The sequence below is a fragment of the Protopterus annectens genome, chromosome 14.part0, assembly GCF_019279795.1.
Source record: "Protopterus annectens isolate FY-2018-M chromosome 14.part0, PAN1.0, whole genome shotgun sequence".
In the NCBI taxonomy this organism is placed as follows: Eukaryota; Metazoa; Chordata; order Ceratodontiformes; family Protopteridae; genus Protopterus; species Protopterus annectens.
In genome coordinates, this window is record NC_056748.1 from 539696387 (window position 1) to 539718651 (window position 22265).

Below are 22265 nucleotides of genomic sequence, written 5' to 3' on the forward strand. Positions count from 1 at the left end.
GTCACAAGGTGCACCTAAAAGCAAAAGTTTCTGTTATAATTACATGGAATATGAGCTTATCAAGCCTATTGCCATAGTCAGTGCCCTACAGAAAAGAGAAACAGCATCACCTTTATTGACATATTTGATAATGTCCCCTATTTTAAGGTCAAGTAAAATAAATGCTGCAAATGGGCTAAAAACTTTCCATCAGCACAAGAAGATTGAGAGTGAAATAAAGAAGTCTGCATGGAGCTCTCTGTGAGTGAACCTCTGTGATCCAAACATGACAAGCAAGGAGTTCAAACCAAGCTTGAAATAGCAGTATGATTTTCTTTTCAATAGAAGCATTTACTCATGATTTACGTGTTCATAATTTATTGAATCTGCTGCTATCTATAGCATTACACTCATAGATAGTACAGGAACTTGTAATTCCATGTTTACCATCCCATATGAGTTCTTATGGCTGACAATATATCTACTAAGCCATTAGCCACAACAGAGGAGGATTTCCATGTGCATTTAACTCATGTATATTTTCTTGCCAATTTTTAAAAAGTTACACTTAACAGCTAGTTTTGGTCAAGTGTCTCAGCCATCATAGAGCTAGTAGCTGTGGTTATTCTGGCAGGAGGAGGAGGGTAATTAATTAATTGTTTCTGGGAATCTAACGCTATTGGTTAGAACCTTGGCAGTTTCTCCCATCCACCTCTATAACTTTCTATAACATAAGTTTTAAAGTTTTAATAAAGAGCTCACTCCACTGATCTGTTTGAGAATGGTGTGCAGATGTCTTTTGATAACAAGAAATACTACAACTGCTCAATATGTTATGAGTGAAGTCAACAATTCAACTGAAAAAATAAGGTTTGAGGACAACAAAGATGTGTGTCAAAGTATCACAGTATTTTACACTGAGAAACAGAGGAGTAGTGAGAACAATTACTAAAGTGAATAACAGTGAAAATATAATTGTTGAAATCAATTGGATATATGCAGAGGTTCTCTGCACAGACTACAATAAGACAGTGTCAATTATCCTAGCAAACATCTTGGGAAAATATTAAACTCTTTACCAGCATTTTAAGTCTCCACCTTGATGACACATTCAGATACTTTGTCCAGATTATGGAGTTCAAAAATAAATTATTTAAGCACAAATGTTTGAGTTAGACACAGATTTTTTAAAGAGAGGGTGATACCAAAGGCACTCAGGATTGTTAAATTTCCAAATGGTACAGTAGAGAATACAACTTTATATCACAATGTTTTGTGTTATTGAAAAGTTATGACAAGAGGTGGAAAACATGGATAAAAGTATTACAAAGGACTTCTCAATTACATCCTACAATATGGAATACAGTGAATGTTCACTGAACTGGAGGATCATGGTGTTACGTTAGAAGCAGAAGATTAAGAAATGAGAGTGAGATAGAGAGAAACATGTGAGTCACACTGCCTATGGTCTTTAAAAGGGAACAACATAATTCAGCCAGTAACAGGAAAGTGCAGGTGAAGAAAGAGAGATACTGTCAAGAAAAAATGGATCCAAAATTATGTAAAACAATAACAATGAGGTATCTCTGGGCACACAGAATGAATCTGAAGCATATGCAACACAGGCTGATTGTTTTTAGAAATCATACCATTGAAGAAGTTAAAATGATTGGGACAAAAGGGGGGTTGTCAGCAGAATCATCAGGTAGGCTACTTAAAAATATAAAAGGCTGACAAAAAGGTCTCTGGAAAAAGAATACTTAGAATAAGGGGGATTAGCCCAGCCAATATGAATGACAATAGAGTAAGTGCTGAGAACAATTTTGGAGCAGATTATTATACAAGTAAGGAAGGAAATGAACAGGGTTTATCTACAATTATAGTAATGTGGATTTATCAGACATCCATGCAATACTTTTCAAAAAAAGGTTTTACATTTTTTTCTAGGTCAAATGGCTAGTATTAGCAATGTTTTTTTTACCAAAAAGTTGAATTTTGCATGTTTTTTTAATGGGGAAAATCATTCCCCAGATATGTACAGATGTATTACATACAACCTTCCTTTAAACCCTGAAGTGATAATGTTTGAGAAATGTGTGGAATCTGAGATACAAACATTGTTATAGAACAAAAAGAAGAAAATATATAACTTGAAGCAGGAAGACTGGGAGGATTTAAAGGAATTTATCCACAAACAAATATAAGAATAAAAAAATATACACAAGGGGAGGAGTTGTAATTACGGGTTCTATGATTTATTGTTCAAAAATATTTAGTGTTTAAATGAAAAAAATGCATATGGAGTAGTCAAGGTGTTTTTACCATATAGAAAGATAGATGATAAAATAATTTGTTCATTAATTAATATACAACTGGAACCACTTATGACTTTTTAACAGTCCAAAAATCAAATAGTTCCTTATATTTTTGGCATACTAAAAGTTCATAAAGATTGGGAACACCCCTCTAAGACCAATTATTTCCATTGAGTGTGGGAAGACAGAACCTTTAGTACTTCACTTGAACAGTAGTTTTAAGAGGCTTGTTTCATTTATTAGACCTTTTGAGGTCTATGGAGCAGATGAGTGACTTGGTGCTCATAATGGCAGATATTAAAAACCTGTTTACAGTTATTCTACAAGACACAAATAAGATTGGTTTAGAGAAATGTTATTGGATACAGAGCATGTCACCCAAAAGGAAACATATATGATATGTATCTTGTGGAGATAATTCTAGCTAATAACTATTTCATGTTTGAAGATGAATGTTTCAAGCAGAAATCAGGTCTGGCACTGGAAGCTGCTATAACACCTACATTTTCAAATTTAATCTGTACAAATGGAAACATGAGTGGAAGTTCAGTTCAGGATATAAATAAAATATTTAGACTATGCAGGGGAGATAGTCCCACATTAAAGAAATTTTTTACATATTTGGAGAACATTACTTGCTTTTTTAACTTTTACTCAGTCAGATACAGGAGTACACTTTTTTAGATATTTCTATATATAAAGATTTGAGAACCAATACATTTGCAACAAAAATCTATAGAATAGCAATGTTTTAAAATTCTTATGTCCATTATTGAAGTGGGCATACACTTACAACAAAACACAATATATTAAAATGTTAATTTGTTTGACTTTCTTGTTTAACATCGAATGACAAGCTATATGATAACATGTAAAAGTGTTCAGTGACATGATCAAAGTGAGGCAATAACAGGTAGAATTGACTGAAAAAGCAGTAAATAAAGTAGAGAAGAAAAGAAGTCATCACTTTGCACCAGTTAAAGTGGGGGGTTGAAAATTAATTTTCTTAAATTCATGCATCTCCCAAACATCAGGGGGTAGTTGTGATATCAGGAATGTTATACACAAACATTGGAACTTGTTTCAGGTCAAGAGGGGTTACTGGGTAAGGTACAGCATACACCCAATTTCATTTCTAAGAACAGTTTAAATATGATTGGTATACTGAAACATAATAAGAACAAGAAGAAGGTGGTGCAACAACAGTAATTAGAAATGTACAAATGTGGGGCATGTAAACAATGTAGATATATAAACATAGCAGCCAAAAAGAGAGAAAACACGAAGGGTAAAGTACCTCCCAAACAAAAACGTGAAATCCAACAAATACAGAGTGGTGGTACAATACGACAATCAAAGCCAACTGGATAAAAGGCTTTTATTGTAGTAACATCTAAAATAACATCCAAAGTAAGCGTTTTCACATTATTACTAACGCTTCATCAGACTTTACATTCTACATTCAAAAATTCATTTAAATACCCTTAGTCTGTTTGAAACAGCCAATAAAAAGCATGTTGCAGATTTAAAGAAACATCTCATTTTAGCCTCATATTCCTAACTATCAAGATGTAAAAAAAATGTAAATTATATATGTTAACATTTAGACATACAAAAAATACATTGTGTATGTGTGCAATCATATGCTTAAATATATATCTATAATAAAAAAAAAAAAATATATATATATATATATATAAAGGAATGTATTAAAACAGATAAAAAAATCTCATATAAAGACTTCTTGGATAAAAGATCCATGTTTAAAAAGGGGGGTAGCTTGAAAAAGAATAATTATAGAACTCAACTAATGTTTCAAAGAGCGGTCCTTTAGGAAAGGTTTCAAAGAAACCTTCTCATTCAGTCTGTGTCCTTTATCAGCTTGCAGTTTGATTATCCAGTCATCACTTTGCACCAGTTAAAGTGGGGGGTTGAAAATTAATTTTCTTAAATTCATGCATCTCCCAAACATCAGGGGGTAGTTGTGATATCAGGAATGTTATACACAAACATTGGAACTTGTTTCAGGTCAAGAGGGGTTACTGGATAAGGTACAGCATACACCCAATTTCATTTCTAAGAACAGTTTAAATATGATTGGTATACTGAAACATAATAAGAACAAGAAGAAGGTGGTGCAACAACAGTAATTAGAAATGTACAAATGTGGGGCATGTAAACAATGTAGATATATAAACATAGCAGCCAAAAAGAGAGAAAACACGAAGGGTAAAGTACCTCCCAAACCAAAACGTGAAATCCAAAAAATACAGAGTGGTGGTACAATACGACAATCAAAGCCAACTGGATAAAAGGCTTTTATTGTAGTAACATGTAAAATAACATCCAAAGTAAACGTTTTCGCATTATTACTAACGCTTCATCAGACTTTACATTCTACATTCAAAAATTCATTTAAATACCCTTAGTCTGTTTGAAACAGCCAATAAAAAGCATGTTGCAGATTTAAAGAAACATCTCATTTTAGCCTCATATTCCTAACTATCAAGATGTAAAAAAAATGTAAATTATATATGTTAACATTTAGACATACAAAAAATACATTGTGTATGTGTGCAATCATATGCTTAAATATATATCTATAATAAAAAAAAAAAAATATATATATATATATAAATAAAGGAATGTATTAAAACAGATAAAAAAATCTCATATAAAGACTTCTTGGATAAAAGATCCATGTTTAAAAAGGGGGGTAGCTTGAAAAAGAATAATTATAGAACTCAACTAATGTTTCAAAGAGCGGTCCTTTAGGAAAGGTTTCAAAGAAACCTTCTCATTCAGTCTGTGTCCTTTACCAGCTTGCAGTTGGATTATCCATTTTCCTTCTTAACTTCATCTCGAGTTATTTCAAAAGTTTGATCTTCACTAGCATGTCGTACTTGTAATCAATGTACTTATATGCTGAATGCTAATAGTTTTATACACCCTGATACAGGGAACACATATAACTTTCATCATTATCGCAATTTAAGTTTGGCAGTACCTATTGTGACCTCCTCGTAATTTGTGTTTTAAAAGTTTGTTTAGCTTTTTCGTTCGTGGTTTGTGGATGGCAAGCGAGGAGGTAGCTGGTACGCCTAACTTTTCATCTTCCCCGTTGTTTACACAACAACCGGAACAAGTCAGTCGGATGGATAATGGGGAAAATAGTCCAGCCCGTAGCATTGTGGAGGCGAATGCCGACAACGGTAACCTAACTATCCTAATACAAATGATTATGGGGCGACTAGATCAGCTAACGCAGAAGTTTGAGGATTTGGATTACAGTATAAAAAGAGGCCATGTGAATGGGGCGCCTGCCCCGGTCACTGAGGAGCGGAACTTTTCATACACGCATTGTAACCGGCAACCGGCTAGGCAAGGTAGTAGCGCTGATGTCGGGGTTAACGACATGAGACAGCAACGCCAGTCAAACAACGATAATATTCCATCTTTTGAACTGCAGGACTTTCCGCAACTGAGGCCGACTACCAGGACCAGGGATAACATGTCGGAGCAGAGCGTGGAGAACCCTATACCCTCTTTGAACACTTTTTTAGGTAAAAGAAATTTCTTTTCAACCGAGACTCGGGAGACAACAATCATTGTACAAGAACAGCAAGGTACTTTTACAGACATTATGCCTATTATCAATGAATATGATTATAAAATGTTTAAATGTAAGAAGCTACAATTAGAGGTAGCATACTTGGAGGAATGTTTGGCAAGACATATTGTTCCAAAGGGCCTCCGACAGTGGAGGTTTCCCGTTGGACTAGTTAACGGGTCTGACTTTCATAAACAGTTGCTGAGCATGTTTGACAAACAAGGCTTCGATTTTATGCAGAGTTTGATAGGCCACTATGCACAACAAATAGTGTCTTATCAAAAAGATCTAGAGTTATTGGAACACGATATCAAAAACAACCAGAATTTTAATAGATACAGATATGAATATTTAAGAATTTTCTCTAGCATTGATGCCACGATGGTCAAATTGTCAAACAATATGAAGAGGAAGATCGAGAGGGACATTTCTCAGTATTCTAACAACAAAGCGTACCCTCCCCCTCCAGTAATAAGCCAACCTAAATATGCCATGAGAAGCATTAACATTATCAATCAGGCAAGGAGGCAGGAAGTACCCACACTTGTGGTTGAGCAGTCCCAAGTGTTTCCGATAGCCGATGGCTGGCAAACACGTATTAATGACCAGGGAGGTAGTAACCAGGCACAAGGGAAAGACAAAATTAACACTAATGAGGGCAATCCTAGCATCCCTAACAGTGACAATAATAATATTGGTGATCCAGTACTAGTCCAGGATTTTCGGCAGGAACAGGATCCCAATCAGAGGAACTTAAGGTCCAATGGGAACCAACAGTCACCGAAGAACAAGAGGAACCCGAAGAAGAAATAGTCATTCCAGAAAATGTCCTAAGAATTATAAGCAGTACATAAGGGGATTTTAAAATATACAACTTTACCTCTTTCGAAGTAGAACAAAATATGTGTGACTTTTTTTCTAGAGGGTTAAACTTTGTTCCAGATACGCACTTTGATATGGTGAAAACAATAATAGATTTGAAATTGTTTGTACGCAAATTGAATTTGCGAATTTTACTAGGAAATATGCCTAGTTTGGTGAACCCCTTCAGGATTGCCAGCATTTTCAACCCACCCCTGACACACAATTTAAAGGCTTTTGACTTAGCGTGTGAATTAGATTTTAGACATTTGGCTAATACCCACCATCCACATAAAAACACCAAATTAAATATAACAACATATGATAGGCAGTGGATCAAAACCCTGAAAGATTGCAAAGTTAGAGTGATGAAACCCGATAAAGGGAATGGGCTCATTTTCATGGACAGTTACGTCTATGTTGAGAAAGTTCTTAAACATTTAGAGAAGGGCCCATATCAAGAGATCAGTGTCAATGAAGTCAACACAGCTTACAGGAATATTCAATACATTCTGGAAGATTTATTCCTGGAAGAATACATTGACACTGACCTGCATAGTTATTTAACTATGACATCACCTAGACTACCAGCTTTTTTCGGAGTACCTAAAATCCACAAATCCACCCAGGATCCACCTTTTAGGCCTATTGTGGATGGTAGAGGTTCCATTACAAGCGCATGTGCCAAGTATGTTGACATTTTGCTTAAGCCTTTGTTAGCTAAGGAGAATCATATCTGCAAGGACTCTTGGAGCTTTTTGGATTCTATCAACAAAATCCAATTTGATCCAACCTTGGTGCTCCTAACAGTGGACATAAAAGATTTGTACACTGTGATACCACACGATGTAGGCCTTGAATGGGTCAGGGATTTCCTAGGTGAAAGAAAAGTAAATGATAAGATCATTTATTTAGTTGAAACATTGTTGGAACTTGTATTAGGTAACAACATTTTCAAGTTCGAAGGCCGTATTTATAAGCAAACATCAGGGGTAGCAATGGGTTCGCCATGTGGGGGGGCATATGCAAACTGCGTCCTGGCTCAGTGGGAAAACACATTACTATTTCAGAACTCTATGTTTCAATCCTATGTCACCTAGTACACTAGGTACCAGGATGACATGTTTATGTTATGGAAAGGGCAGTCGGAACTCATCCCTATTTTCATAGAGTCCATTACTACTCTAACTAATTTTTTAGAGTTTACATTTAGCTTTAGTCACACTGAGATTAGTTTCTTGGATATTTTGCTTGAAAAGGATTGCTCGAATATGAGATTTAAGAGCAACATTTATAGAAAGCCATCTTATTCTAATGGGTTCTTGCATTTTTCTAGTTGCCACCCGCACCACCAAAAGAAAGCAATAGTTAAAGGGCAGATGGTGCGGGCGGCAAGAATGGTAACAGATGAGTACGACTTTGAAGAGGAATGTAAAAAACTGGAGGGTATGTTTAGTAACAGAGGTTACCCCCCTAATTTGATAGAAGAAGTCATTAGGGAACTTAGCTTTAAATGCAGTATAGGCCACTTTAGTCCTATTTTATCTTCCCAATCTGTTGCTGACCATATTAGTCAGCTAACAGGTAATGATGCATGCAACATTGGATCTATTCAAACCAATAACCATCTTAGGTTTTTGTGTACTTTTTCAACAGACCATCACTACATAAGGGGGATTTTAAGTAAAAATTGGATATTACTTTCCAATGACAAACATATTCAAAATATTTCTAATGGCCCACCTGCTATTACATTTAGACGGGGGGTTAACTTGAAAACACTTTTGGAAAGTGGACAATCTACACCTAGGAGTTCTATAACTGGGATGAAAAAATGCGGCAGCTGTGCACAGTGCAAGCATATTAAAGAAGGTAATGTGGCCCTAGTTAATAAAATTCAGTATAAAATAAAGGGCAAACACAATTGTAATACGAAAGCAGTAGTATATGCAGCAACATGCACAGCATGCCACGCATTTTATATAGGAAAAACCGAGCGTAAATTAAGGCAGCGCGTTTACGAACATCATTATGCCATTTTGAAAGGGGATATTAATAACGCACTTGCCTGCCACATTCTGGAATTCCCGAACCACAAATTTGAATTTATGGTATTGACAAAGATAGATGATGCCCCTTATGTGGGGCCATGGCAAATCCACTTGGAGATGCAAGAATTATGTTGGCAGATAAGAACTGGAGCCACATTCCCCCCTGGCCTAAATGAGCATGTATCTATCATTTGTGTATTAAAAAAGCTGGCATGTAACAGATAAAGGGGTTCTGTTTTCACCACATGATGATTTTTTGAACTATTTATACACTTCACATAAACCCACTTACTTTAATTTTACGTTCATGTAGGTTAGGTCCTACTTAACCCCATTTCTTCATTATCATATCACAACACCGATTTATTAAATAATATCTTTGATTGAAAACATAGTTCCCTTTTACTCATTTAATCAAACCCCATATTGACTAATACAGCATAATTGCTGTTTAGATTAGTTCCATAATCCCACACCCTCTTATTTGGGGATTCAGCGGCCACTTTTAGGGCGCTGGATGATGGGTGTTTGGAACATCTTTGGACAGTATATTTCTTTGGAGAGTAGAGCTTGTTTGAGTTTATTATTTGTGTCCCCTAAGATCACAGTGTTTTTAGGCATTTTTAAGTAATAAAGTATACATTAAATGAGTATCAGTAATTAATTCTATGATAAAAACCTTGATCAGTTGTTTACTCCCGTTTAAAGTTTTAAATTTTAAATATGGATTATTACAGGCCACTGTTTTAATGATTTCATTGTTTATATGCATATTTAATATGAACTTATTTTTTATTTTTTATTTTTTTATTTTTTATTTTTTATTTATTTTTTACACATGTTTTGCGTATATATTTTTCTATAATTATGCTTATTCTAAATATATTCAACAATGTATAACATATTTAGTATATAGTAATTTTAATTAATGTTTAGTGGGGTATTGCAAGTTTTGAGAATGTGTTAGCTTAATAAGTGTTGATGCCATGTGATGCAAAGTATTAATTAATTAGTACCACATGACAGTTTTGAACGTTTTTAAGTAAGGGCTGTATAGGACTGTTTTGTTTTGCTCTGTTTTAGCTTTGTATTCTGAAGAAGGAAGCGCATAGACGTTTCCGAAAACACGAATAAAGTTGTGTTAAAGAAGATTGGATTTTCGTGACAGTTCGCAATTTAAGTTTGGCAGTACCTATTGTGACCTCCTCGTAATTTGTGTTTTAAAAGTTTGTTTAGCTTTTTCGTTCGAACTTTCATCATTATACAGACTGTAAGTCGAGAAATCTAGTGTACTTAGCTATGTGTCAGAAATGTAAGTGTTTTTATGTAGGGAAAACCAATAGGACCCTCAGAGAGAGGGTCAGAGAATATATATATATATATATATATATATATATATATATATATATATATATATAGATATATATATATATATATATATACCACCAATAGGGAAGATGACTCAAACGCACTAGCCAAGCATGTATTAAATAATGACAGTACACATACCTTTAAGTTTCTTGTCCTGCAACTGATATATCCTACCATCAGGTTAGGTGATGTTAGGAATTTCACAGAGAAATAATGGTAGCAGTAGTAATTTGACATCTGCTTACCTACCTATTAAAGGATGTATTTAGTTCTACAATGACCTAACTCACACTGCCTTCTGTTCCACTTATATTTTTCCATACACTTTTGTCTGTAAGCTTAAGGAGTCAATGTTTAACATTCACATAGCACAGAACTTTTAAATAATCCATATATTCAAAACATTTTATCTTAGTAATAGCATCCATTTCTTTACCTGTGATCAGAAGGGTTTAAACATTATCCATCATCTCTGTTCTATTTGGTTCAGATTATCTACACTTTGTGAAAATAGCAAAAGCATGCATTTATTTATATGGAGGAATTCATTTAGTGCTGACCTGGGTTTGCAATTCCAGTGCTCCTATGCATCCTTCATAGATAGGGAACCACTTTCTCATGGGAGGAATTCATTTAGTACTGACCTAGGTTGGCACTCTTAGTGCTCCTATGTATCCTGCATATATAAGGCACCACTCTCTCATGGGAGGAATTAATTTAGTACTGATCTAGGTATGCAATCCCAGTGCTCCTATGCATCCTGTATAGGTGGGGCACTCTTTCTCATTAGAGGAATTCATTTACTACTGACCTAGGTTTGCAATCCCTGGGTTCCTGTGGATCCCCCACATGTGGCGCACTCTCTCTCATTGGAGGAATTCATTTAGTACTGACCTAGGTTTTCAGTCCCAGTACTCCTATGTATCCTGCATAGGTAGGGCATTATTTTGTCATGCTGATACTGTTTTCCCTGCCTGGGGCTTCGGCTTCATTCTGCACCTCAAGCTGTTTCATTTTCTCATATTCCCCAATATATTGTATAGCTACCTACAGCTCTAGCTTCAGTATCCCAAAGTACCATGTACAAAGCAAAAACAATTGAATGCAGTTAAACAAAATAATAAGAAAAAATATAAAAAACGAATTAATATGCAACAAAATAACCAGATGTGAAAACAATAAACAAATACATTATCAGTAAAAAGAGTTTCAATGTAAATAAAATAAAAACAAAAATCGGATGAAGATTAGGAATAAGAATTTAGAAATACTGAGCTTCAGTATTAAATACCAGCTCAAAGTGTTGCCTTTAAGGATGCTTGGCAACAATCCACAGACATCATCAGTCACTGGAGAAGTAGGTATCACAGGAACAGGGGCCTAATATGCAAAAGGCTGAAAGCTTCCTCAGTTAAATCTGAGTTTTGAGGTCATCTGCATTTCTGCATGTTGTATAGTTGCAAACCCTGCCAGGTTATCTCTGTTCAGTGGATTGAACATTAACTGTTCACAAACTGGTTCTTAACTCTTCCTTGTTCTGACCAGCAGTGCTTTGAAATATTTTGATGAGTTAGGCTACTGAAAATTTGACATACTCTTTAGAGCTCATTTTGCATGCCAACTATTTTCACTGAAAAATTAAAATAAGTGCTTTGTAATATGTACCTCTTTATATTTACACTATGGCTGCAAATGTGTACACACCTTTAGTGAACACTGTTTTACAAGCTAAATAAATCCATTTACAACATTCACACTTCTGCAAACATTTTGTCATGGTAGTGCTATGGTCCTGTTTTTTTTTTTTTTTTTTGTTATGAAAGGGGTGGGGGTTGAGCTCAGGTAACTGGCACAGGGCATTGCTTGAGCCAGCTATATCCCTGTTAATAATACTTTATAGTTCTGCAACTCTTTCCAGTTTTATGGTAGTTACTCTTACAGCCAAAACAGTGTTGCAGACCAATGTTATTAGTTACCGACCTACAGTTAAAAACAAGATAATTATAACATAAAATCTTTTATTAGCTTTAGCCCAGCAGTCTCTTTATCAGAGGTAGATGCCAGTAGTCATAATTCATATAGTTTTTTCACCTTTTATATCAATTAATAAATGATCAGTCACTTGTTTTTGAGAGTAAACAAATAATATATATTTTTTACTAAAAGAAGTTAAACAGAGTTTGAGAAATAAAAATACAGACAGGTATCTGGGTGTTCAGGTACACAGAAAATGAAAGACTTTACCATACAAATGTTATTTAGAAAAAATACTGACCATCCAGCTGTTTATCTCTGATATTTACAGGCACATAGTCTGCTAAACACTCATTTGCTGTGTAAGAATATCATACACTGTGACACAGTAAGTCAGTGTTTAGCAGACTATGTGCCTGCAAGTATCAGATACTGGAATACAGAGGCTCCATACTAGTGCTGGGATGCTGTGCTGCAGTGAATAATTGTTCAATAGAATATGTAGGTTCTGTGATATACTAGAGTGTTTAATATCTTAGTTATCTATAACTCTCAAATTCTGTGGTTCAGTAAATGAGTATGCAATAAAGTACGTATCTGCACCTCTCAGATGGTTTAGCTTTTCAAGTGAGTGTTCAGAAAGTGGCATCTGCAGTTATTAGGCAGAGAGGTGCAGTAAGGTAATATACCAGAGGGCAGATAAGTGCAACTGTTACAGTCAGCAGTACGGTTAGTTATGACCCATGTTCTGCTGATTAACTGGTGTAAGAGTGTAGTTGGCAGACTGTTTTGATGAGAATTATGTATTATATGACAGACAACAGAGGTTGTGCTGTAGCAAAGGAAGGTAACTGAGCTGGAGCTATAACTTGACAGCCAGAAATAGCTGTTGCCACAAATTCTGTTACAGCTGACAGTGGTTATGTAATCCTTTGGTAAGCTAAGTACTGCCTGCCACCTAATGGCAATCATAAAGTTTTTCTAAATGCACGATAATCTTTATCTGGAGCTTCTGCTTTCTGATGGAATGTAGGACTGCAGCATTCAGGGGCATTACCTCTTACCTTTTATCCCTTGGTCTCCCTTTGTACCTGGTGAGCCAGTGGATCCCTTTTGTCCAGGTGGGCCTGCATTTCCTGGAAGACCCTGGTCTCCCTTTAATCCCTGGGATCCCGATGAACCTAGATATGAAAAAAGAATATCAACTCAGAAAAACTACACACTGTAAAGTACCCCAGAAATAAACACGTCCACATATGTTGTGTTTTGTTTACCACAGAAATATTGGAACTTATGCAGTAAATAGTTTTTTTTCATGGGAAGGGCTTTTTACATCTGAGCCATGCAGCTCTGCCCAACGAGTACCCCAAGCAAGTATTAATTTTTGTTTCTTTTGAAAAGGAAGAAAAGGATGACATGATGTTAGTAATGTGGCAGTAGAGCTGAAATGTTTCCCCAGATTCTTACATTCCGAGTTTAAAATCTGAAGAAAATGGTTGCAGATGATGTATCATCACAAAAAACAAGTAAAATGAATGGAGTAAAACAGGACGATAAACATAAGAGCCAAATAATGCTCTCAAGTAAATTGCCTTACTAAATAAAGTACAAAAAAAGAGTGTCTGTACTTGCTATACAACCCCAACTGCTAATATTGAATATTTAGGCTAACAGGTGTATGAATTAGAAATAATCACATACTCTAGAAAATAATTAACTTGTAAAAAACATAAAAAAACAGCAATGAACATCATCAATCTTTCAACAGTTTACAACTAGAAAAGGGAGATAGGAACTGATCTACTGAAAGCAGGATTTGGACAGAAAATGAAGATTTCAATAAGGACAGGTGATCTGCACCTTGTCAATATGGAAATAGCAGTTGGTAGATGTAAGACACACAGTGCACATTAATGTTTATGGTACTGTGTGCTTCAGAGTCCTGGTGCAGGAATAATAAATGCCCTTAAATTACGTCAGCCCACTGGCTCAGTGGCAGGGCATCTAACTGCGTTCCCCCATATCCTGAGACTGACTATCACCTCATGTACAGAGGGTATGGACAGTGACGAGTGAGACTGAGCAGCTAATGCCATCTATTCTTCCTGAAGTTGGTGTTAAGTAGACTCTGGATGTGGATGGTGGTATCATGGTCACATGCACACTACATAGTTCCAGTAACATGGAGACTGGAACAGATGCTACATGGGCATGTATATGTATACGAGGTGCAAGAGGCATCATTATCATTGCATGCTCCTTCTCCAGTTATGGGTGGATCATCTTCCACCCAAACCCTAGCTTAATTTCTTAGAAAAATACCCTTCCTTAATTCTATAAGAGTCAAACTGGGAAAAGATTGATGGTCAGCAACACAGACAGGGCCAAAAAAGTAAATCTTTGAAAGAGAGAGCAAGTCTTCCAGATAATGGTAGGGGTAGGATGCCTGCATATACAGCAACAATTTGAGATTGATGTGTGGATCAAATGTTGAATGGTCTGCCTGGAAGACAGGGATGGAGCCCGTGAAAGGCAGCTCCTTCATCCTGGGAAGAAGGTGAAGGACTAGGTCACTGCTGATCCAAAGTGGAGACCTTACATACTGCAACCAATGGAACATGCATTGATTCACAGCTGTAAAGTTCTGTTGGCATATGCACATGTTGTGCTAACTATTGGTAAAACTATGTGGGCTATATTATAAAAACAAAGGAGTAAAACAGGGAATACATGTACATCGACACATAAAGATTGATATACAAAAAGAGCGAATGATGTAATCGGCGAAAATGAAAAAACCGAACATATTTCGTCATCCAACAGCACCATGCAGGTAAGTTCAAACTAACAAAATAAAATTAAATTTACCACCCCCCCTACTTAACTATACCAACTCCGAGACCGCACTACAATGGGGAAAAGGATATATTCCCTCAGCCCCACAATCCCCCTGCTGGCCAAGCAAATGCATTTAGCGTTTTCATTTTCGCCGATTACATTGTTTGCTCTTTTTGTACGTCAACCTTTATGTGTTGATGTACATGTATTCACTGTTTTGCTGTTTCGTACTTATAATATAGACCCAAACTACGTTATGAAATGCGGATGGTACACGAATATCAGATAGACATATTCAATGCCTTCATTAGAAGTACATGCTATTCTCTGTACCATCACCCTGTAGAATGCATTACAAGCTCAAAGATCTCAGAGAAATGAAAATAGAATGACATAATAGAGTTTGGGAGCTAAGCAGTTCTTGAGTATGACAAGAATAGCAACAAAGAAGAACAAAAAGTTAAAAGTGAGGTGGACAACAGTGATAATAATGGATTTCAGTCTTATGAAAGACAACGAGAAGGAATATAGGAGGTATACAAAAACTAATTGCTGTGGAAGTACTGTCAGGATATGTTAAGAAATGACAAAACCAGGAAACTGTGAAAAAATCCATAGCAACAAAGAATCGTTGCAACAAAGAAGATAACAACAGAAGATGAACATATATTTTCTGTGTCCTTTTCATGTACATTATTCACTCTCTGTACATTCTCAACACAAATCATCACTACCAAATAATTGTTCTATTTTAATACAAAAGCTCTCTTTGGATGAAAACATTTGCTTCTTTAATTTTACACACTTTAACAAGATGCTTTCTCTTTCCACAGACTCCTCACAACCTTTCTTTTTGCCATTCTTTTAGCCATATTTCACCCAGAACTTAACAAATCCATGTGTTCATGTTTTTCATACTGCTCAAAGTTCTCATTACTTATTTACCCATTTTGACTCATTTTATCCTGAAACTCCACATATTGAGGGCTACTTGGCTTCAGTCTGTTGATTTCCCTCCACATTAGATGATGAATGCACAAAGTTTTGATACCTTGGTTCCACAGTAGCTATTTCCCTTTCATTCCAACCCAGTATTATAAAACCATACCACCCCATGGTTTTGCAGACAATGTGTTTCCCCTCAATAAACTGGCACCTCTTTATCAAAAGTCAGTCTTTTAGCAGGTCTCCTTTATAGTACTAAGTACTGGGAGCACTCCTTCCTCCAGTCCCAGCTGCTGGTCCACTGGGCTGCTTAAACATCCCTGAAACACCCATTTTGCCACTCCCATGTCACCCTCATTTGCCACTCCCATATCACCCTCATTTGCTACTACCATGTCATCCTCACTGACATACCTCTTCAAATTCTTTTTTTAACTGGGCAATTTCTTGTTGGCTGGTGAGAACCTCTGGTGACCCTTAACTGTTACTTTTAAGAGACAAGAGCTATGTTAAGTAGGAATTATCTCTTGACTGGTTGAGCGCAGTTTAAAATACACTATAAATTTTATAGCTGATTTTCTGAGTTTTTTTCTGCTGAATATTTGTTGTGCATAAACTGATACTTTTGTATCACTTTGAACAAGTCTGCCTCACTGGATGAAAGTACTTGCTAAGTACCTAGATTTGCCACACTAATGATTTATGTTTCACAGTTTTCCATCAAGGGACCATTGTCTTTAAATATGGATATTTTTAATTTATTTTAACTCATGACCATAGCATAGTAAAAGAAGGAGAATCTTTCTCAGGGGCAGATCCCAACAGTCACCTCTCAGACAGTGTAATTACCCTTTACAAAAATGAATAGTCAGTCACATGTTTTTTGGGGAAAATATATACAATGCTTTACTAAATAAATGAAGAAATACTGTATAAAAATAAATAAGCAAACAGGTATGTGGATTTGCAAGAAATACAAAATAAAACACTTTAATCAGACTGATGGCGTTAAGACAAATATTATCCAAATGTCTATCATTATCCGAGGCCACTAGATAAAGACTTTCTGATTTATGTCTATACTGCCTAGAATTTGCAAAACAGAAATGCAAAAATAAATTAGAGATAAACTCAGAATTTCAGCAGATTTGTAAGAGTTGCATCCAAGAACAGCCAAACAAGCACTGATAGAAATTGGCTGCCAGCTCTAAAGTTCCCAGGAGATGGTTGTTTCACATGACTCCTGGTGAAATGACCTATGATGAGTCAACACAGAGAGTTGAACACTCAGCACAGGTCTTTCAATCCAGTTTACCCATGAAGGATTCCATGGTACTTTATTTGTCAATAAAAAAATTTAAACTGCGGTCAGTGTGCAACTTTCCCACTTAAATTGGTTTGCACACTCTTAACATGGTTTAAGAGTGCAGATAATCCTTTCCACCACACCACTTGTTTCTAAAAGGCAAGGGGTAGTCTTTAGGTACTTTACTGAAAACACCTCCACAACTAGGACAGCAGGTCTAAGGCAAAATTAGTACCCTATCTGTCAATATTTCCTGGGGAAGCTTAGGCTTAATGAAAATTTCTAGCTGAGCATTTTTCACTTCTCTATTTTAAGAATCTGCCCAGAGAATCTAGTAGAATGTTATATTTCCATCAGACAGACCTCTTACAAATAGTACTATAGATACTAATAGGCCCCACAGCATCTATAGCTACCTCTTCATATGGCTCCTCTGTGATCACCAAAGGAGCCAAAGAAGCCTGTTATTATCCCTGCCATGCCCACCTATTGATATTGCTCAAGTCTAGAAGCACTTTGTGACATCTTCTCCAATACAAGTTAATTTAAGTTTTGTGTAACCATCCTTTTTTTGTACTTTATGCACATATGGCCTGAAAAAGGAATATCATGGGCTATGGCCAGAAGTGTCTTATAGTAGGCCATCGGGACTATCAACTACTGTATCATTTCTTCCTCTAACTCTTCTTCAAGAGTCTATTTCTAAAACCTTGTCCCAGCACATGAATTCCCATAGACTTTGAATACTGGGAACCCCCTTGGCAGCCTCCCTCAAGTTCTGTAAGGAAGGATAAAGGAGCTCAATCTGTTTCAACGACTTCTTTGTGATTCTGTTGTGTTATAAAAGAAATCTAGCATATTTTGAAAATGGTAGTTCAGGATTAGACTTGCTGCAAAGATTTAAATCTTCCATTTCCATTAAAGTAGCACCTTTCAAAAGAAGTAATTTTGTCTTATGTGGCTCAGACACTAGCCTGCTGCTGATACCTAGCCCTTCCCATGATGCATTTTCTTTACCAGCCTCTGCTGGAGGCATGGGCACTGACTGGGCACTAGTTAGATATCTCACCTGCTGCCATTCACAGATAATTGTCTTAAGTGCCTTGCTGCATGTAATTTAATTTGCAGAAGGTACTTCATCATCAAAATAATTTCCTATTAAACAATTTGATGGAACATCATTAAACATGCATACCTGAGTGTCACTTTTCTTCTTCCTCGTTCAAGTGAGCTCTGGCCTTTAGTACCTGAAATGATGCCCCTCCTAGGCCCCAGCTGAAGTAGACTGCTTGAGCAAGTAATGATTCTTTTTACAACTGCATTTGTTGCTGTGCCACTGTTAGCAATAGTTTCTTCTCCTTCAGCTAGCATAGGCTATAGAGTCTTGTGATTGTTTGCAACAGTAATTATCTCCAGGCAACCTATCAGTGCAGCTGTATCTCCTTTTTGCTGCCTCATGTGACTTTACTTTAGTTTGTTGTTGTAAGCATTTGCACTGTAGATATAACAATAACCTTTACATTTAAGACCATGCCAAAAACCTTTAAGACCATGGTAAAAGCTTGCACCATTGGCTTCCCACTCTTCCTCTAGAATCTGATGTAATGGCCTAGACTGTTCACAAGATGGTTTCTTTTATACCTGTCATGGTGCTAGGTATCCCCTTCGTTTGCAGTTGTAGCCTGCTGGTTAGATAGCAGTCAGCCTTTCTACCACTCTCCCTGGCATAAATATACACCCTGTCTGTCAGCTAAATTCTTACATCCTTAGGCAAAGTACTGCACGCTTGTTTTATTATAACAAGGTCTGCCAGCCTTTCAGGAAGTAGTAATTTGACATCTGATTACCTACTTAGTAAAGGATGTACTTAGTTCTACAATGACCTAACTGACACTGCCTTCTGTTCCACTTATATTTTTCCATACACTTTTGTCTGTAAGCTTAAGGAGTCAATGTTTAACATTCACATAGCACTGAACTTTTAAATAATCCATATATTCAAAGCATTTTATCTTAGTAATAGCATCCATTTCTTTACCTGTGATCTGAAGGATTTAAAACATTATCCATCATCTCTGTTCTATTTGGTTCAGATTACATACACTTTGTGAAAATAGTAAAAGCATGCATTTATTTATATGGAGGAATTCATTTAGTGCTGATCTGGGTTTGCAATCCCAGTGCTCCTATGCATCCTTCATAGATAGGGCACCACTTTCTCATGGGAGGAATTAATTTAGTACTGACCTAGGTTGGCACTCTTAGTGCTCCTATGTATCCTGCATATATATATATATAGGGCACCACTCTCTCATGGGAGGAATTAATTTAGTACTGATCTAGGTCTGCAATCCCAGTGCTCCTATGCATCCTGTATAGGTGGGGTACCACTTTCTCATGGGAGGAATTCATTTAGTACTGACCTAGGTTTGCAATCCCAGGGTTCCTGTGGATCCCCCACATCTGGGGCACTCTTTCTCATTGGAGGAATTCATTTAGTACTGACCTAGGTTTTCAGTCCCAGTGCTCCTATGCATCCTGCATAGATGGGGCATGACTTTGTCATGCTGACACTGTTTTCCCAGCCTGGGGCTTTGGCTTCATTCTGCACCTCAAGCTGTTTCATTTTCAGCTCTACCTTCAGTTTCCCAAAGTGCCATGTACAAAGCAAAAACAATTGAATGCAGTTAAACAAAATAATAAGAAAAATATAAAAAATAATTAATATACAACAAAATAACCAGATGGAAAACAATCAACAAATACATTATCAGTAAAAAGAGCTTAATTGTAAATAAAGTAAAAACAAAAACCGGATGAAGATTAGGAATAAGAATTTAGAAATACAGAGCTTCACTAATAAATACCAGCTCAAAGTGTTGCCTTTAAGGATGCTTGGCAACATTCCACAGACATCATCGATCACTGGAGAAGTGGGTTTCACAGGAACAGGGGCCTAATATGCAAAAGGCTGAAAGCTTCCTCAGTTAAACCTGTGTTCTGAGGTCATCTGTATTTCTGCATGTTGTATAACTGCAAACCCTGCCAGGTTATCTCTGTTCAGTGGATTGAACATTAACTGTTCACAAACTGGCTCTTAACTCTTCCTTGTTCTGACCAGCAGTGCTTTGAAATATTTTAATGAGTTAGGCTACTGAGATTTTGACATACTCTTTAGAGCTCATTTTGCATGCCAACTATTTTCACTGAAAAATTTAAATAAGTGCTTTATAATATGTACCTCTTTATATTTACACTATGGCTGCAAACGTGTACACACCTTTAGTGAAGACTGTTTTACAAGCTAAATAAATCCATTTACAACATTCACACCTCTGCAAACATTTTGTCACGGTAGTGATATGGTCCTGTCTTCCACAGCATTTTCTGTAATAAGTATGCAAAACAAATAAAAAAAAATCACAAAATACATGCATATAAACAGCTAAGCAAGTATGCATAATTATAAATAGGGCAATTAATAGATCTTGGATGTTTGGCCTTCATAGTGTCTAGCAAATCATACTCTAATACTTTGAGATAAGGCCTGTACCAGTCATACTCAAATAATATCACAGTAACAGCCACAAAGCAGGGTTATGAATACTGGCTTATCAGGCTCTCCCTACCTCACTCTGAGCACATTGCCTTATAGTGCTATTTTATGCACACTAACTGTTACTGTAAAATGACAGAATTATTGCATTCACACAAGAACACAAAATGCACAGGACAGGCTAGTAATCAGTAGAATAGCTAGGGTGGGGTAAAGGAGACAAATGACCCGGTCACTAAGTGTTGGGGGATGTGAATGGCTGACCCCAATCGTTTTTTAATGCATTCTCACTTTTAAAAGCAAGTATTACATTTGCGTTCAAATCTCCAGGTGGTCTATATTGTTGCAACAGCTTGTTACATTGTAGTAGGCAGTTTGTGACAGTTTAAAAGTAGAATTTTTTATTATATTTTATTTTTTTAAGTAAAACCTGAGTGCTGCACAGGTTATATTCATAGTAACTGCTTGCTACAGTTTAAAAGAAAAAAAAGAGTGGAGTGTGTGGGCTGGGAATGGTGTGCAAGAAGCCTAAAACCATTCTGTAGTTTTATAGGTCTGTTTTTTTTTTTTTTGTTATGAAAGGGGTGGGGGTTGAGCTCAGGTAACTGGCACAGGGCATTGTTTGAACCAGCTCTATCCCTGTTAGTAATACTTTATAGTTTTGCAACTCTTTCCTGTTTTACGGTAGTTACTCCTACAGCCAAAACAGTGTTGCAGACCAATGTTATTAGTTACCGACCTACAGTTAAAAACAAGATAATTATAGCATAAAATCTTTTGTTAGCTTTAGCCCAGCAGTCTTTTTATCAGAGGTAGATGCCAGTAGTCATAATTCATATAGTTTGTTCACCTTTTATATCAATTAATAAATGATCAGTCACTTGTTTTTGAGAGTGAACAAATAATATATATTTTTTACGAAAAGAAATTAAACAATAGAGTTTGAGAAATAAAAATACAGACAGGTATCTGGGTGTTCAGGTACACAGAAAATAAAAGACTTTACCATACAAATGACATTTAGAAAAAATACTGACCATCCAGCTGTTTATCTCTGATATTTACAGGCACATAGTCTGCTAAACACTCACTTGCTGTGTAAGAATATCAGACACTGTGACACAGTAAGTCAGTGTTTAGCAGACTATGTGCCTGCAAGTATCAGATACTGGAATACAAAGGCTCCACACTAGTGCTGGGATGCTGTGCTGCAGTGAATAATTGTTCAATAGAATATGTAGGTTCTGTGATACACTAGAGTGTTTAATATGTTAGTTATCGATAACTCTCAAATTCTGTGGTTCAGTAATTAAGTATGCAATAAAATACATATCTGCGCCTCTCAGATGGTTTAGCTTTGCAAGTGAGTGTTCAGAAAGTGACATCTGCAGTTATTAAACAGAGAGGTGCAGTAAGGTAATATACCAGAGGCAGGTAAGTGTAACTGTACAGTCAGCAG

At 36.3% G+C, this 22265-nt stretch overlaps 1 protein-coding gene across 1 annotated transcript in view; it reads right to left on the minus strand.

Moving 5' to 3' along the window:
• Positions 1-22265, minus strand: part of LOC122788696 (collectin-46-like) — a 952730-nt gene that overhangs the window by 47479 nt on the left and 882986 nt on the right. The window contains exons 6-7 of the mRNA XM_044055592.1: positions 13226-13342; positions 1-14 (exon numbers count right to left, since the gene is read on the minus strand). The exon at positions 1-14 is cut by the window's left edge and continues 49 nt beyond it. Of these exons, the coding sequence (XP_043911527.1) occupies positions 1-14; positions 13226-13342 (131 nt within the window). The remainder of the gene's footprint in view (positions 15-13225; positions 13343-22265) is intronic.